The sequence below is a fragment of the Manis javanica genome, chromosome 15 (assembly GCF_040802235.1).
Source record: "Manis javanica isolate MJ-LG chromosome 15, MJ_LKY, whole genome shotgun sequence".
NCBI lineage: Eukaryota > Metazoa > Chordata > Mammalia > Pholidota > Manidae > Manis > Manis javanica.
The window spans coordinates 65,489,150-65,507,441 of record NC_133170.1 but is presented as its reverse complement, the minus strand read 5'-3'; the positions used below and the strand labels follow the sequence as shown (position 1 = coordinate 65,507,441).

General features: G+C 56.7%; 1 protein-coding gene across 4 annotated transcripts in view; it reads right to left on the bottom strand.

Annotated features, from left to right (window-relative positions):
* Positions 1-376: 376 nt before the first annotated feature.
* ADGRD1 (adhesion G protein-coupled receptor D1) overlaps positions 377-18,292 on the bottom strand; it is a 108,373-nt gene continuing 90,457 nt past the window's right edge. For 3 of the 4 annotated variants that reach the window (XM_073223835.1, XM_073223836.1, XM_073223838.1), the window contains 7 exons: positions 14,608-14,674; positions 12,358-12,424; positions 6,740-6,831; positions 5,610-5,736; positions 4,273-4,314; positions 3,382-3,474; positions 377-2,198 (listed from right to left, as the gene is read on the bottom strand). In XM_073223835.1, the coding sequence (XP_073079936.1) occupies positions 2,103-2,198; positions 3,382-3,474; positions 4,273-4,314; positions 5,610-5,736; positions 6,740-6,831; positions 12,358-12,424; positions 14,608-14,674 (584 nt within the window). In that variant the 3' untranslated portion in view covers positions 377-2,102. Of the gene's footprint in view, positions 2,199-3,381; positions 3,475-4,272; positions 4,315-5,609; positions 5,737-6,739; positions 6,832-12,357; positions 12,425-13,504; positions 13,569-14,607; positions 14,675-18,292 lie in introns of all 4 variants that reach the window. The other variant, XM_073223837.1, reaches the window with a different exon arrangement.

Here is an 18,292-nt window from a genome sequence, read left to right as displayed (position 1 = left end):
GTCCCCAGCTCCCCACCCTCCCCACGGCCATCCTTTGCTGTTGGCTGATGTGTGACAAGTTCCTACCGTCTGTGACAAAGCACCAGTGCCCATGCAGGACAGGATGTGAAGAGGCAGCAGGCAGCACAGTCCCTCTGTCTACTTCGCTTCCTCCCCATGCCTGTAAGTGTTCATATCCACACAGGAGCATGGCCCTAAGAGGGTGGGGCATGGTCCAGGTGGGTCCCCCACCTGGAATGTGCTGAGTACACAGCAGGCACTGCATAAATGGCTGAGTAAATCCCACAGTCTGGTTTTATCTACCAGCTTCTCTTTAGACTTTTGTGAAGACACCATCCTGCTCACCTTTGACTAGCAAAAGACTTTAAAAGCCATATTTTAAGGACACTGAGATTTTATTTCATAAAAGTCACAGCAGTTTCACTACTTAGTGGCATTTGTCATCTTCCCTGTATATAAACTACTCCAAACATACAACCCTGTCCAAATTACGTGTAGACAACAAAGTACCGCAGAAGCCAAAATACATAGCCTATAAATAAAGTGCAGTACTTCCGTTCATTAGAAGTAAGATGTTTGCCTCACGACTTCTGTCGCTATGTTAGCTGTGTAGGGCAAGAATGCTGAGAGTTAAGACGCTTTCATCTGAAATAAAGACAGTTCCTCCCTCATGTGCTCTGCTTTGCCAGAAACTAAACAGAAGTGAACAACCCAAGTGTGAGTCTTAGGAATACAGTGTTCTCACTTCTAGGGGCTGTGGGTATGACAAGGGTCCAACAGCACGTTACAAGTGACCTGGCTTCTGGAATTGCAAGAGCCCCAGGGTGGGGCGGCGGGGGTGCTATGCACACTCAGACTTTCCACCAGATGTGAGTCTGTGCAGAGGCCCCATGGGCCTCAGCTGGGTCAGCATCAGCACAGGGGGCAGGTGCGTGTCACAGTGCTGAGTGGGCTGGTGCGTTTGGGACCTCACCTGGATGGGAGGATGGCGATGAACCCCCATCACAGCACGGCTGAGGTCTGGCCCTCCCCTGGCGGACTCCAGGGGGGGTGCAGGGTCAAGAGGGTACCAGCAGAAGACGGGAAAGGTCCCCAGACCATGTAAAACTTGCCAGAAGCTGAGCAGACATGAGGGGATGGGCAAGAGGCTTAATGTTATCATGGTCACAGTTTTAAAGGGAGAGTTTCCAGTATCAGAAGCAGGTCTGAACGTCTATCCACACGTCTCACAAACACTTAGCGCAGTCTTGCCCAGCCTGTATCCAGGCATTGCACGTCTGGTTCCTGCCTGTGACCGCGGGCCCTGGTGTCCCAGGGCCTGGCCCTCGTGGAGCTGGGGCACCCGGCTCACCTCCTGGGCCCTGGGTGAGACCAAGGAAGACGCAGCAGGGCAGGTCCTGGCAAAGCCCCAACAGTGGTCTGTGCTGCCTGCCACCACAGAACAGCCTTGAGAAGTGATGAGGGGCAACTCCCTGCAGAGGCCAGGCCTCGGAAGACAGAGTCCTAGACACGGGGAACCTGGTGGTGCACGGACAGCTGAGGAGGCACAGGTGCTCCGAGAGTGGGTAGAGTGAGGCCGGCCATGGGTCCCCAGAGCAGATCCTGGGAGCAGGATCCCAGCAGTGGCCCACAACAGGGCCAGAGCACCTAGCCACCCTGCACAGCCAGGGCTGGGGCCTGGCCTAGGGCTGCTGGGAGCAAGAACCCTCGGAGCCTGTGAACCCTGCAGGCTGAAAGTTCTCATGCTCTGCCCCACCCTGTCTGCCTCTGGCTGGCCCTCTGGGGCTGCGTGGGGACCTTGACCTTTCTAGAGAACCCCACCTCTTGGTCCCAAGTCCTCATCATGGCGCAGAGGCAAGATTTCTGTGCTGGGTCCTGGGTCCTGTGTGCTCAAAGCAGGGTGCCCCGCCAGGAGCAGCCACCCATCACTGTGCAGCAGGCTGTGTCACACCTGGAGGGTCATGGGGGAGGACAGCTGTCAGGAGCCATGACCCCCATGTCCAGACAGCAACAAGGAGCAGGTCCCACTGGTGAAGGCAGAGTGTTTCGATGTTTTTGGGGCTGTTCTGAGCAGCAGACCGGCCTGGCAGCAGCCTCTGGGCTCACACGGCGGACAGGTCCACACGCTGCACTGAGTGGCTACTTGTGTCCCAAGGGCTGAGCTTGGTGGAGGCCATGCCTGGCCGGGTCCCGTTCATCTGCAAACCAAGGAGTGAGGACTGAAGACCCTGCTCTGAGACAAAGGGTGGGACCCCACAAGTGCAGATGGCAAGGGGCCAGGTGGCTGCATGAGGCCCTCGTGGGTGGGGGGGGTCCTGTACCCCAGGGTGTGCCCACCCACCCGCTGTGCAGTTCCAGCTCCTCCTCACGTTCAGGCTCTGGTGGGGGCTCACTCATGCATTCATTCATCCATCTGTTCACACACTCTTTCAGGGCTGCCTGCTCACCTACACATTCCCCTGTGATCCTCTGTGGGGCGTAAAGATACTGGTGGCAGGCTGTGGGGTCACAGTGGTAAAAAGGCGGATGGATGCCGGCCCCACAGTGTTATGTTCCAGAGGCGAGACAGACAATGGCCTGAAGCAAAGCAGCTACAGAGTGGCGGGGGGGAACGCTTGAAGGTGGCACATTTATGCGAGGCTGACCAGGAGGGGCAGCCTGGGCTGTGACACCTGCCGAGATCCTAGTGATAGGGATGAGCCTGGGGGCCCTGCCTGGGACGCTTCCCGGGGGCTTGGGGCTCAGATCACCCTCAGGAAGAAGGTGATTGCCCCATCAGCCCTGAAGGATGAGATGCTTGTTTAGACCCCTGAGCATGGAGACCCGGTTACTCAGGCATTGCAAGGGGAGGAGACCCCATGCAGAGGAACAGCTCCTCCTGGCCCGGGATGTCTGGTGGCTTGGGTGCCTCCAGCGGGTCCATCAGCATGTCCAGTGTGTGTTTCTTGGTCAAGTGACCCTTCCATCACCTATGCTGTCACTGGAAGTTCTGACTATGGGAAATGGGGCAGAGAGAGGGTAGTGGTGGTTTTGTCAGGACCGGGACCCTGCTATGGGGTAACGTCAGCCCAGAGCACTGTGGCCTGCAGGCCTGCACTCAGTAGGGAAGCCCTGAGCAAGCCTTGTCTCTGTAGCTCCTGGCAGCTGCCTGCACACCTAGACCCCACAGAGGCTGAGCTCAGGAAAGGAGGGAGAGGACCCGCACACAGGAGGCTCTGGGCTGGAGAGGCTGAGAGCGCCACACGGCCCGTGGTAAGGCCCATCAGACCTGATGAGGCCTGGCTTCCCAGGTGGGGAGGCCAGACCCCGAGCCTGAGGGTGTCCAGGACAGAGGCAGGCAAAGGGGAGGGGGATGTAGATGGGACCTCACTCTGCACTCACGAGGTCAGAGTTGAAGGGCTTCACGTTGGTGTTACGGGCAGAGCTGCTCGCCAGGGACCAGACCTTGGTCTTGTGCTTGAACGCGGCTCTCACCTTCAGGGCATAAAGGGGATCATCAGAAGCAATTTCAGAGATTGACAGAGAAACAGATATCATTCTAAGAGCCTCTGGGAACCTGCACTGTAAAGGCTCCAGAGAGAGAAGGCAGGGGAAGATCAGGGTGCGCAAACGTCAGACCCCAATAGCCAGCAGCTCCCAAGCTGAGCTGTGTGTCTCTGACTCATTCGGCAGCTTGCGTCCCCTCCATGGCCCCAGGCCCTGCGTGTGGAGCGGCTGGGTCTGGCTTGGGCTTTGCTGGCTTCCTCACCATTCTCAACAGGGAGACAGGACACTGAGGAATGGTGTGGGGGTGGGCGGTGTGACGGGCAGCAGAGATACATAAGTAAATAAACCAATGTGCACATGGGGTGGGGCAAGCCAGGTTCCCAGGCACAGCCCCTTTCTGCTGTGTGGGTCACAATCTCATTCCTGCTGGGGCGGCCCCCTGGTCTCTGCAGAGGTGCTCCCTCCTCCACTGGTCACAACTACATCTGACTCTCCCTAAGAGGCCAGACACCAAGTAAGGGCCTGACTCTCCAGCTCAGCTGCTCCCCACCATCTCCCTCTCCCTAGTTGTCCACACAGCCAGGAGTGCTTGTGTGTTATCAGTGAGGGAGGATGCTTGCATGTTGCCTGGTAACCAGGAAGGGAGAGAAGGACCTGACAGGGAAGCAGCCTCCCTGCACACGACCTGTCACCAGTGCCAAGGCTCATCTGGGAGAACAGCCTGACAGGGCAGCACTGTTCCTGCTCCAGGTCCCTTGTATATGTCAGGAAGTAGAGCAGACATACCTCTGAATTCAGGAGACAGTGAAAGAGGAAGATGAAAAAGCCCTGGGGAGGAAAGCAAGGAAAATGCAGCATTAGGAAGACTTGCATCTTGTGACAAACACATCCTGAGGGCTTTTCCCTATGTCACACACGGGCTCTGAGGACGGCACTGGCACAGCTCACTGTTGGTAGCTCGGGGATGAGCTGTGATGCCAGATCCTATGGTCTGGAGTCTGTGAGCACAGCAGGGCATCCCAGGTCCCACCTGTCATCTAGCCTGGAGGCAGGCAGCCACTATGATCAGAGTTCAGAGGTGGCTGTGCTGCTCAGGCAAATACACAAAGACAGGCGGATTCCCAGAAAAGGCTGACCTGGGAAAGGAGTGAGCATGCTGGGAATGGGCAAAGGTGGGGACGTTAGGCTATCACGGAACCCGAGCCTCGGCGTCCTCATTTTCAGGCAGAGGATGATGATAATGCAAACAGGCCCAAGAATGAGGATGTCACCAAACACTGTGTCAGGCACTAGGCAAACATTTCGTGTGAGTTGTCTCACTTAGTGCTAAAAGCAGACCTATGAAGTGGGTTCTAGTATTGTTTCCATTTTATGGAGGAGGAAACTGGGACCTGGACAAGATAAATGAAGAGCCTCAGAAGATGGAGTGAATAAGGGCCAAAGCCAGCACAATCATTGCTGCTTCACTGAAAACAGCCAGAGGGACAGTATGCATGGGGACTTATTACAAGTCAGAAGGCTGGCACACTGCTATGAGGTGTGGCCCCTGGTCACGAGGACCCGTGCACACCAAGGACGGCGTGGTGAGGGCTGGGGTGGGCCACACTGATGTTCGTGAGGACTCAGCCTTAGGTTTGCAATGGGGGCTGTGGATGGTGAGGGGTACCACCTCCACCCTTCCTTGGAGGGCTTGTGGGCCTGGGGACTCAGACTCGGCATCCCAAGTCTCTGGTTTCCAGGCTGGTGACCCTTCCCTGCCCCTCCAGGCAGAGGACAGACACGGCCTCAGGACCCGGGGTGCTCCCCACCACCACTTTCCCAAGGCCGGCTCCCTTTGCTGACCATCTTCCCTTTCAGGCCTGGAGGCACCTCCCACGGATGCTGCCCGGAGGACGAGTATCATGGGTCATGACCCCGCAGGCCATTTGCCCAGAGAGTGTGGTGTGTGTTCTGCCCATGCCTCTGTCCTTGGGCCTCAGGGATGCCCTCATGCTGGGTCTGCTGAGCTGTGTGAGGGGACAGAGACACGTCTCCCTCCTGCCCTTCTGGCTGCCTGCTCCAAGGACATCTGTCACAGAGCTGACGGCCAACTCACCTACCTGACAGCCCCATCAGGCCCTTACCTGTGAGGAGTTGAGTATGGCAAACACGTATTGGAAGACCACGGCCTGGCTGTTGACAGCAAGCACGCCAAAGCCCCACGAGGTTCCCAGGAGGGGCAGCAGCACAGCCACGGCTTTTGCAGTCAACCTGAAAGCGAGGGAATAGCCATTCTGGGTGGAGAGCAGGCAAGGTGGGCCTAGAGGATGGGCCCCCAGGTGGGAGGCTTCTGGATGCGGGCAGCACAGCCCCTGCCAGCCCCAAGCCCTGGGCCCCTCCCCACAGGTGACTGTAGGTGAGGAGCTGACCACCGGCTCGCTAGGAGACAGTGTCCCTGCCAAGCGAGACCTGGGCCGAGTGAACAGCTCTGCTTCCGCTCTGGGGCAGCTGGCACCGGGCCCCAGGAGCCTGCACACCCTCTAGGCACACTCAGGTCAGCCTCTCTGATCTAGCTGGTGATGCTGGGTGGAAATGCTGACTCCCAGGCACCCACAGAGGAGAGCAGAGCCAGGGAGCACGGGGGGGGGGGGGGTGTCTCCTAGCACCGGACACCTGAGCCCCAGCCTCGCAGGCCCACCCTCAGACAGTGAGTTCTATGAGAGGAGGGTCCTGGTCCCCACCATCCGCCAGAGCCCAGAACAGAGCTGGCAGAGCCTCAGTTAAACAAAGGAGGCAGTGCTCATGAGCTGCCTGACTCCAGGCCAGTTCTGACGTCCCATGCAGATCATGAGTGCCCACTGAAGTCCGGCCCACGCTGACTTCTGATGCAGCTCAGCTCTTCACAGGGGGCTTGTTGCATGTGAGGTTCAGAGAAAAGTTCAGAGACCGAGGCGGGCTGTGCTGGCAGCCCAGCAACCACCACTCCCTTACCACGGTGCACTGGCTGCGTGCCTGCTGGGCCTTAGAACCCTTCTCTTCACCCTACCACAAGCTGCCTCTCCCCTAGGGATGAAGTAGTCCCCAGATAACACATAGGAGACCCCCTTTTGAAAAATGGGGATACCGAGTCTGGGAAAGGGGACTGGTCCTGGTCACAGGGAGTGAATAAGGAGCCAAGTAGGGATGTGAGCTCAGGGCTCCTGTATGAGAGCAGGAGGCACGGAGCGCCCACCCCTCCTGCTGCCCAGAGCTGCCAGCCCAGAGGCCCGCTCACCTGAAGGCGTTGGGATCTCCATGCATCTTGTAGTTGTCGGCACTGATCTGTGAAATGACCCTGGTCACGGCAATGAGGATGCCAGTGTTGACCTGCACAAGGAGACATGGCGGGAGATGAGGGAGGGGCCGCTGCTACCAGAATACGGGCTTTCTCTGCACGGTGCAGCTTCATCTGCAGAGTTCCTGCGGCACCTGCACAGTCCTATTTCCACCTGTGGGGTACCTGCTCCCACCTGCACAGTTCTTGCTTCTTCCTGAGCAAGATCTCCTGAGCAAACTGGTGGCATATTGGCGGGAAATCTAGTGCACACCCGTGGGCATTCTCCTACACATGCCAGCATGCCAGAGTGCCCTCTGGAGCTGACCTCAGTGCTGCTGAGAGAAGAGAGTGCACACCCAGCTCCCAGCTCCAGGAGCACATCAAAGAAAGTCCTTGGGTGCACACTTCATCTCAGCATTTGCTCAATGTGGGTGACTTTGGGTGATTTACCTAAGTCCCATGAATGTCAGTTTCCCCATCTGATGAGAAAAAGTAATGATGCCCACAGTGCACACTGATCACTGAAAGCAGAAGAAATCAAATCTGTGAGCCCCAGCACACTACCTGGCCCTCAGGCCAGTCCCTGCCAAGCCTATGGCTGTGGGACCCACGGGCCACAGCAGAGGGGCCCTCCTCTTCCCCCCAGCATCCCCTCCTGGCTAGGAGCCTGCCAGAAGGCCCCACTGGTGGTCTAGGGGCTGAGGGGGTCCCTGGCAGAGGCTCCAGCACAGTCCGTCCCCTCTGGTGGTCAGGTCCCAGGGCCTGAACAGGAGGCTGACAAGCTGGGGAAGTAAGGCCCACAGCTGGACTCAGGGGCTGGCTGTGGCCAGTGACCTTATTTTGGGAAAACTCTGAGGTCAATTCCAGACTTGGTGAGGAATCCGGGTCCAGGGAACAGGAAAGCCCAGGGGTCTCATCACAAGCCCTCTTCACTGCTGGACGATGGTGACTGTGGTTCTGCCCCACCCCCTCGGGTGAGAAGCCTAGGCAGACACAGACTTGGGAGATGTGGGCCCTGGGTGGCTAACTGCTTCACAAACATGGAAACGGGCGACAAGTGATGGATTAGCTTTGGGGTCTTTTGTTATTTCCTGGCCTCCCTACTGAGACCCAGAAGGCAGCATGTCAGTTACTGGGCAAGCTGCTCCCCTTATTGATGGGGACAGTTCATCATTGTTCCTGTCTCCCAAAGATGTGGAAGGATTTATTTATTTTTCCGCCCCTCTGCCAGACAGTCACATTTGCCATGGCACCTAGTGGAGAAGAAGCTGATGCCTGGTCCCATCTGTGCACAAGGGGGAAGCAAATTCAGCATCTTGAGGAAACCCCCAGCAGATACGGGCCTGCCCTCCGCTTCACTCGTCCTACCTTATGCCTGCTTCCAACTGGAAAAGGCTGGGGGGAGGCACACGCAGCAGGAACACAGGGCGTTTCATCAACCAAGCATCTCTGCTTAGAGCAGCCAACAGCCTACTTCTGACAGACGCATAGGAATAACCATGGGCTGCGTTCCAGCAAAGACAAGGCGGGAAGGGGGACGTTTAACACAACGGGGACCTCAGTGGGGTATGGGACAGGGCTGAGCCAGCCTACCACGGTGTTTCTAGGCCTGGCCCAAGGCCACACATGTGCATTTGTGAGAAAGCCCTGGGAGTGCTTCACAGTGAAAGGGTCATGTGTGCACACATGCATGTGTACCCATGTGGTGTCTGTATCTACTTTGCTTGTGTGTCAATTGCTGCATCTATGTCTGTAACTGTTGCTAGCTGTGCTCGTATCCAGGTCTGTAACTGCATCTATGAGTCTGTGACTGTGCCCGTATACCTGCACCCACACCCCACCTACTGAGATGCTGCACCACTGACTTCTCCTCAGCTGAGAGGATGGTTTTAAAACTCCAGGGACTCTTTCTCTTCCCCAAACTGGGGAGTCCTCTCCCTGGCCGAGCCAGCACAAAACAAGCCCCTTGGGACTCATGCTTGACCCTGCCACCCACAGGGTCCCTGCTCTCGGGGTCCAGACTCTGTGGCTTCTGTAAAAGCAGCTGGTCCCATTGGCATGTTTGCCTAACCAGAGCCTAACGGACCCACCCAGGGAGTGATGCCATTTCCCTTTGTAATTGCGGGGACACCTGTGAGGACCAGCAGGCTCTGCCCTATTCTCCCAGCAGTCAGCCCAGCAGGCGGGCAGCAGCTCCTACTGCCTGCCCCTGCAGGTCACCGTGCAGGACACACAGAAACCACACATCCCAGCACAAATACACACTGTTCTCCTGTGTTTAGTTTAAAATTTGCAGGTGACATATGGGGTGTTTTTAAATGCATAGAGTTAAGGCACACACTCCCCAGAGCTGAGCCCCACTAGGGGACCAGCACTCCATCTGTGCTGGCCAGACATCTTCTCTGTGAACACTCACTCTGACAGAGCTTTTCACATTTAAATAAATGGGGTCAGGGCATGAATGTCATTCTGAAATTGGTGTTCTTCATTTGGAAATTAGTCTGAGGACCTCTGGGAAAATGGGAAGGTGGCTCAAGATGACATGGCCATGGGTCCTTGAGGAGATAAAAGCCCCCACAGTTCCCCCTGACCCCCCAGGCCAGTGTGAGGCCTGACAAAGTCAGAGAGTGGGGCTGGCAGGACCACTGCCTCACTCCAGCCCTGAGTCCCAGGCCTTTTCTGCCCATTTGGCTCTGTGGCCATATCATCTCTACGGCAACGACTCAGCCCTGCGGCTCTAGTGTGAGCACTGCACACGCACTTTGTAAATACATGGCTGTGGCCATGTGCCAGGGAACTTGATTTGCAAAGTGGGTGGCAGGCCTCACCATGAAACCGCGTACCTTTCCGGCCCCGGTCTCCCTCCCTGCCACCTCACTGCTCTCCATGTCCCCGGTGGGCACCATGGACCTCACTTTGGTGTAATCGGAATTGCCTGGGAGCTTTGAAAGACCCTGCAGCCCAGGTCCAAAAGAACCAGAACCTCTGGAGGTGGGGCTGTGGTGGGAATCGGTTTCCAGCCCCTGCTAATACCATGTAACAAGTCTGAAAGCTGCTCTCCAGAGAGGGTGCTGACCTGAGGGGTGGGGTGGGGTGCGCCTGGAGGCAGTGCCCTCTCCGGAGTGACAGTGGGGACTGGTGCAAGCCCCGGGGGGCACAGGGATGCTGGGATCCTGGTGCTGGACCCCGTGCCCAGGAGGCTGTGAACCAGCAATGATCCATCTGAGACCGAGGCTCAGCCTCCACGGTCAGCCGCACGGGGATGCCCCAGGTTACGCAGGCCTCACCACAGACCCCACCAGAAATAGACCGCTGCCAGATAGGCTGAAAAGTTGCAGTTACACAAGGTCGCCAGACATCCAATGCTAGCACCCAGTTCAATTTAAACAACAATGAACCCAGTAGGTGGCCTCACCCCTCTGAGAAGTCTGCAAGTTGTGTCATAAATAAGACTCCTCCCCTTTAAACCCAGCTCTCAGCCTTGGGGCTGCCGCCCCTACCCTCTATCCCAGACACCCCAGCTGGCCTTCAACCAAGCCCTCCCTTCCCTACAGGGCCCACCTGAGGCAGTGTCTTCAACCCTTCATTATGAGGTCTCCGCAACATCTCACACATGGTCCCGCTGCCTCTACACCCCACCCCTCATTCATCCTATTCAGGATGTGTTGTCCCTTCCTGGGAAAGGCTACTCTGGACAGACAGTGGCCAGAATGCACTTCAGTGCTTCTGTTCCTGGGCCAGTGTGGAGCCTGGAGGGCAGGGAACAGCACCCCTGGGGGGCCGGAGCTGGCAGGCCTGCAGGGCAGGTGGTCCCAGCAGCACTGACATCCCTCCTACAGACAGAAGGACTGAGGGTCAGTGCCCACAGAAGCAGAGGCTGCTGGACCCCCTCCCCTCACAGGTGATTCTGACCTTCCGTGATAGACAAGAAAGGAAAACCTGCAGGCACCACATGGGGGCCAGCAGCCAGATGAACTGCATCACCTCACATAACCTCCCTACCTGTGGACAAGCAAACTGAAGCCCAGAGAGGTAGGTTTCCTGCCTGGGACACCGAAGGAGCTGAAGGTGGAAGGAGGGTCAGTGTCAGGAACCAGGCACCTGGGAGTGCCGTGGCTGCACTGCGGTCTGAGCTGTGGTCTTGGATGTGCCTGGGACTGTGGTTGGGGGCTGTGGCTGTGGCCGTGGTCTGGGCCACGACTAGGATGTTGCCAGGGCTGTGGCAAAGCTGTGGTTGGGGGCTGTGGCTGTGGCTGTGGCCGTGGTCTGGGCTGTGGCCTATGGCGGATGACAGATAGCCACAGCCACCCACAGCCATGCTTGAGGGAGCCTGCAGGTGAACACTGGGCCTCACTCCCCTCCCGCTCTCTGGTCTCCTGCCAGAGTCTCCACAGACCAACACAAAGCCCCCGTGTCCCTGTGACCCAGCCCCCCCACTGGGCCCCTAGGATCCTGCAGGGAGTGGCTGGGCCACAGAGCCCCAAGCTGGGAGCCCAGCCCAGCTCTCCTCTCACACAGAGGCCAGGTGTGGCGGCCGCAGGTGCCTAGAGGCTCCCCACCACCTGCTTGTCCTTGTGGACACCCCAGAGCACATGTCATTGTACCTGTCCCCTGTCCCTCAATTTTTCTCTATAACATAGAAAGTACCATCTCTTCAAGCAGCTATTTAGAGGCCAGTAAAAGAGAAACAATGTGAAAACACTTTGCCACTTAAAAATGGACACCCTGTAAACTCACGCCTTATATATACTGCAATGTTAAGGACATATTAGAAGTTTCCCCGAACAGCAAGGAGGTGGCCCGAAGTGGCTGGTGAGCTCAGTGAGGGCCACAGCCTGCATCCAGAGACCCCAGGATGGTGGTGTGGGGCGGCCATGGGGACCCCTGGGGTGCTCCTCGACCAGAGGGCCACCCTGTGGCCTGGCCCGGTCACTCAGAGCGTTCTGCCCCGCCGGTCTAAGAGATGTGGCTCATTAGAAAGGATGAAAGGCCATCCTGGGAATTTGGGGGGAAATGTCAGTAGAACCACAGGGGTGTTTTCCCAGGACATTGTTGCTAGGATACTCTGTGGTCCCAGGATCTCTCACCTGCACTCGGCCCACCTGTCTGAGGACGGAGCCCTCCTGGGGCGCAGCTGAGGGACTGGACCCTGTCTGGACTTGGGCCCAGCAGCGAGGGCCCGTGTTCCTGACTGAGCTCTGCCCGGCCTCTGTGGGTAGGTTTCCTGCCCCTTGTGACCACAGGGATTCTGCCTATGGCTCCTGGGAGCCTCCACTAACACTCCCTATGCAGCTGTGGGATCCGGAGCTCGGACCCTGGAGAGGGTATGTGGGGGGAGCCATGGAAGACCCCCCTGGGGGCCTGCATCTGCGCTTGCTGCCTGGTGGGAGCAGCCCTGGCCATATCCGGGTCTAGGTAACCTGAAAACATGCCCTGTCTCCTGAGCACCATCTGGGGAAATGTGACCCCATCATCCCCCAGAGGGGCTGCACCAGCTTACCACGTGACCTCAGGCCCAGGCCCTCTCCTGCAGCCCCACCCCAGCCCGATGTGTGCTCACACCACAGGGAACATACCACGATGACCGCCAGGGCAGGGCCCACGAAGGCCCAGATGGCACCGCTCTCGAGTGACAGCCAGCAGCTGTGGAGGGAAGCAGAGCATTACTTCACCATCGTCCACCTGCCCAGGCTCTGGGCACAGTATCTTTTCTACAGGGTCAACCCAGGGCACACCCATAATGACACTGTTAATCCCCAACAGGCCCTTTTGTATTCTGTCTACCATGGTCTCCCATCTCTCATTCTTGGAAAGAGTGTTCCTGGTTTGCAGACCGGCTCAGGCAAGGGAAGGCTTTTACAGGCCCTGGGTTAGAGGGAGCATTCATGACCTCTGGAGTGTAAAAGCCAAATCGTTGGGGTTTTACTATGAAAAATAAAGAAACTGACCTTCGCCAGGGGCTGGCTTTCCTCCAGAGAGGCTCAAACGCTGACCTAACTAGTTCCTTCTGCAAGGGGGTGGGCAGGCATTGCAGGCACAGTGCCCACCCTCCCACCTGCTCACTCACCACTGGTCAGCTACACCTCCCGGCACTGCCCCCTAAAAGGTCCCAGTGGGTCCCAGCAATTGTTCTGGTTTCTGGAGAAGCCTTATCTCAGATGTGGGGTCCAGTGTGAGGATGTAAAATTCCTCCTGGCTTCCCAGATGTGACACCAAGAACTTGGGCAAGAAACTAGTTCTGTTGCTATTTCATTTTTTCCCAGGGCATTAGAACTGTCGAGAGCCTGGGGTTCCCTGTACATCCCATTGCCCTGATCTGGGGTCCACCCTGGGCCCGGGCCCATCAGCCCCTGCAGGCGTAGGGCACAGTCCTCACTACCACGTTTCGGGGACGTCCTCGCAATGGCCTTGTTCCTCCGTCAGTGACACTGAGCTGCAGGGGGCCCCACAGAACATCGGCACCCACCAACTGCATCACCTCACATAACCTCCCAACCTGTGGACAAGCAAACTGAAGCCCAGAGAGGTTAGGTGAGCCAAGGCCACTCCCCAGGTGCCCTGCCTTTCTGCCCCCTGCCTTTCCTGAGACCTCCTGGACCAGGAGACACTAAATGCCCCAAACAGGTGACAGCACTTGGAGGAGGCTGGCTCCTGTCTGGATACCCAGAGCACAGAGAGTAGAAAGCTCTTGTCTGAGGAGGCAGCGTTTAAAAGAAAACACACAGCTGATCTGAGGGGTCCTCTGCACAGGTGCAGGTCCAGCCCAGCTCCCATGACAGTGATGATTCTGCAGAGAAAGCCCGTGCGGATTTTAAGTTAAGGATTTTCTAATATCCCGTCCTGTTCAGAACCTCCTGGAGCTCCCAAACCTCAGCTGGGCTGCCCCACTCTCAGCATGGGAGTGGGACAGAGGTTTGTGTTAGACATGGACACGTGGCCCAGCACCCACAGGCTCCAGAAAGAATAAAACTGCACAGATGCCATGGAAATGGGTCTGAGAAGTCTCTATTTTTAAATTAGTGTCTCAACTTCTGAAAGCTTCCAGGGGCCAGAACAACGGCTGCTTACTCATTCTTGTTTCCCTGTGCACTCAGACAATGCTTTTCTAAATGTCTCCTCTTCAGTAAATTGTTGCCCTAAAGTAGAAGAGGCTAGATTCCTCCCAGCTTAGCGATTCAGCTGAAACATCACCTCCTCCTGAGGCTGTAGAAACGTTTAAGTCCCTTTCTCTTCCCAGTGATGTTCTCCTTTGGTGTTTTCACTCAGCTTGGCTTCCAGAAGACATCTGAGGAAAAGCCAATTTCTCTTGCAAGGAAAGGAAATCTTATTTCTGGAACTTGAATGCTTGCCTTTTTCTCATTCGGCTATGGACAAGGGGCTGCAGCTCCAAAGTGCTGGCACGAGGTCTGGAACATCGTAAAGCCCCACATGCTTCTCCCCACCATGCAAACCTCGAGGCCCGCCTGCCTTGTGCACGTCAGGCACGCTTATGTTCACGCACTCACTCAGCTGAAGATTCTTGGGCACTAGTGCATACAAGCCACTCACTGACCACCCCAGAGGGCTGAGAGTCAGGGGACTGGCCTGTGGGTCTTGGAAGATACGGGGATGAAAAGGTTCCCTCAGGAACCCCCCACTGCCAGACGTAAGGTGGGAGCGTGGCCATGTTATGGCCGTGGGTCCCACCCTATCCAGTTCGTCCTGTGGGGCAGGGAAGCTTGCCTCATACAGCAGCCCCTGCAAGACAAAGGGCTGAGGCCAAGGTCCTCACTCTGGCCTTTGCCTGTGGATGACTGCCAAACACAAGGGGTGGTCCTCTCACTTACTTGTTACTTGTCCCGTAACTGTCCATGGCAAACGAGATGGACACAGTGCAGATCAGAAGAGGGAGACCTGCAGAGGGAGTCAGGAAGTCCATTAGCAGCTCCTCCAGCCCCCAAATCACTCCCACCTGATTCGTTCAAGGTGCCGGGCACACACCAGCCCCAGGACCAAGAAGCTCAGTCTAAACAGAGATCATACACTCACACGCATGCTCACACACACACTCATATATGCACACTCACACGTGTGCACACATACACACACACACACACATGCTCCTACATGCACACATGCACGTGAATCTCAAGGACCATCTGTTGCGAATCTAGCTCTGAATCTGTAAACAGCCCACTGTGACTGCTGGGAAAGCAGTGCCTCTACAGGCCCAGGTACAATCAGCACCCCCTCCCTGTGCTCCCCCTGCAGTGACAGCGGGTGCAGAGGAGAGACAGCAAAGGGCCACTCCCTGACCCACCCACTGAGCAGATCCTCAGGGCCTTTGAGGGAACCAGCTCCTGTGAGGCAAACTATGTTTTGCATGTTCCTAGAATAAAGGGTTGGGTGAAGGCACTTTCAGAACTCAGGCTCTTTGGGCCACCCACCTGCCTGCCTGCCCCCGAGTGCCTGGCGGCAGGGTCTCCAGAGATGCTTGCTCTTGGCCCCAGGCCTCAAAGATGCTACTCTCCCACAACCTCCAGGGCTGCTCTAAGCACCAGTTTAAAATAATCTTGAAAAGGAAGTCTCCTGCACAGTTGTTCTGTCATTGCTGTGATGTCCAACCAGTTGTATGCATTACAGGACTTCTGGGCCAGGAAGCCGCCGGGCCCACATGGCTGCCGGTTGGCTGCTGGGGCGAGGGGACCCTGTGCCCCCTTGTCACACTTGTGCTTTCCAGGGCAAACATGGCCAGATGCACCTGCTGTTGTTGCAGCCTCTGCTGCAGGCCCTGCCTGGGAGAATTGGGGCCACACGCTACCAGGATGGCACACTGGGGCCCAGTGTGGGCCCTGGCCACTCACTGAGGGCCTCACGGAGTCCTTGCTGCCTGCTCATGGGTGTGGAAATACCACAGGGCACCTGATATGGTGAGGGGCCCTGGGGGCCACAAGTTCGGGGCACTGTCAGCCACCTGGTGCCCAGAGGCGCCACCACTAAAGGCCCAGTGTTCACGGAGGCAGACAGGCCGTGCAGGAGTGGCACTTCATGTAGAGCCCGGGGGCCATCCTGGTGAGTTCTGGAAGGCAAGGACCAGAGGTGCCTCGAGAGCAGATTTTCAAGTTGGGAGGTTGAGGCCTCCATACTGAGCCAACACCTGCACCCTCCTTCCCCAATCCTGGGCAGGACGAGGGGCTCAAGTCAGGGCTAGTGCCTCTTTGCTGCTCAGTTACATGAGGAGTTGAAGATCCTTTTTCTGCACTCACAGCTGACATGTTTTCATCTGCTGACCCCAAAGGCAGCACTGAAGCTCCTTTGCCATTTCTTCCCCGTGTTATCCTGGGTCCAGCAGAGGCTGGGCTGTGGGCAGTGACCAGACGGTCTGTCTGAGAAGAAGGCTGTCTGCAGGAGCCAGAGATGGATGTTCTCAAGAGGAAAGGTCCCAGAGGAAGGGATGAGGAGCTATGCAGCAGGACAGAGAAAACAGCCAGAGGCGAGGGTGGACCTTGGAGCCAGCAGGCACCTGATTCTCTTCAGGACCACCTGGACCAGCTGTGCAGCTGTAGGGCACTGGCTGAACCTCTCTGGGTGTCATGAGGATCACAGGCGATCCAGCCACACATGTGAATAACAGGGCTAGCGCTGCATGATGCTTATCCCTGTAAGTCCCCAGGGTTAGGAACCTTTCCCACTGTTGCTGTCATCAGAAACTCACGCCCTGATAACCCATGCAGATGTGGGACCTGCTTCTGCAGACAGTTTGGGGCCCCTCTGGCCCTGTCATATGGACGTCTACTTGATGGTGTGAGCATGTGCTGCCTGGAATGCGAAGCTCTTGCAGAGGGACCACATGGGTGCTGCCCTGCCCCTGCCTCCACAGATCAGAAGGGAGGTGGGGGGGCACGGTCTGTGCAATCAGAATCTGTGATCAGATGGGCAAAGCCTCCCAGGTAGATGGATGCTACACCACCGACATGGGGCAGGGACGTCTCCACAGAGAAGGGGACGTGAAAGACAGATGACACTCTGGGAAAGACACCGCTGCAGTCTGCGCATACTTCTGCCTGCTTCACTCTGGCATGTAGGCGGCTTGCACCCTGCACCGTGGGGCTGGGGAGGCCACCAGGCTGGTCCTGGGCGATGGCACACGGGTAGGAGGGATGTGGCTCTACCGGGGGAGTTGTTAATTCCCAGTGGGACGTCTCTCTCCAGCAATGGTTGAGCAGTGACTTCTCCACCCCCTGGGCTCCTGTATGAGCAGAGCCCTCCCACTGCTGACCCTGGACATGCAGCTTGAACAGGTCAGTTTAGTTGTTTTAAACCAGTGAGAACTAGACGCTTGGGGTCGAAGCACTACCAGGCCAACTCTGTCAGGTCCATCTCCCCAGATTTTGTTCCCGTGTCATTCCTCTGGAACTCAGATGCGACTCCAGAAAAAGGTGGGGTCCAGAATGAACTGTGGTCACACTTTGGCCCCAGATGAGTGGGGGCTCACAAGGGAAACTGAAGTTGTAATAGAGAAAAATAAAGCCAACTGCTTTAACTCTGAGCTTGTGATCAGGGATTCAGATCTGTTGCGCCGATGTGTAAACTCTCAAACATTTATCACTTGCTTCTCCTTGGCTCCCACAGGGGCTCCTGAGGCAGGAGAGTCTATTTCACTCTCTTTGCCAAGTCCTAGCATCCACACAACAGCCAACAAAGCCTCAAGGGAGGTGCTCACTTCACACCTGCGGCCTGAGACTCAGGTTCAAATCACCTCCCTGGGCTTTTAGACAATGATCCTGTTTGGTGTTCAGAGGAGAGGGGTGTGGGGGAGGCGGAGGGAGCCCACAGGGAAGATGTGCCCAGGGACCCTCCTGGCAGGCAACCTCAGCACCCCTGGGGCAGCCTCAGCTCCTTTCCTAATAACGGAAGGAGGACGGTGCCCTGCCGTCTGCAGCCTGTCTTTTCTCGGGCCCAAAGCCAGTTCTAACCCCCTCAGAATGAGAGAGGGTTCCGGAGCCCTGGTGCAGTCAGTTAAGGGAACATGGCAGGAAGATGGATGCAGTGTTGCCGCTGGGAGCCTGTCTGTGCTCCGCCTGCAGAGAGTCGCATCTGGCCTGCAGGCCCAGAGAGCCACATGGACCTCATGTGTCAGGACCCACATGGTCCAACCAATATTGTCATGTAGGAACCTAAATGCACAGGTCCCAGATGCCCTGTTTGTCTAAAGAAATCAACCATTTTATATGAAATCTCTCAGTTTTTAAATATTGGCAAATAATTCATTCTTTTTTTCCAACATCAGGCGGACCAAGAAGACATCCTTGCCGGCTGGACTAGATCATGACACACACACCTCATCTTAAACTCACATAGGAACCCCACCCTCTGGGCTCCCATCATTGTAGAGACAAGTCCCACACTTTTCCTTCCAATTGCCTTTGCTGTGGCTTATGGTGTGTGTGTGTGTGTGTGTGTGTGTGTGTGTGTGTGTGTGTGTGTGTGTGTGTGTGTGTGTGTGTATGTGCACGCACATGCACCCACACA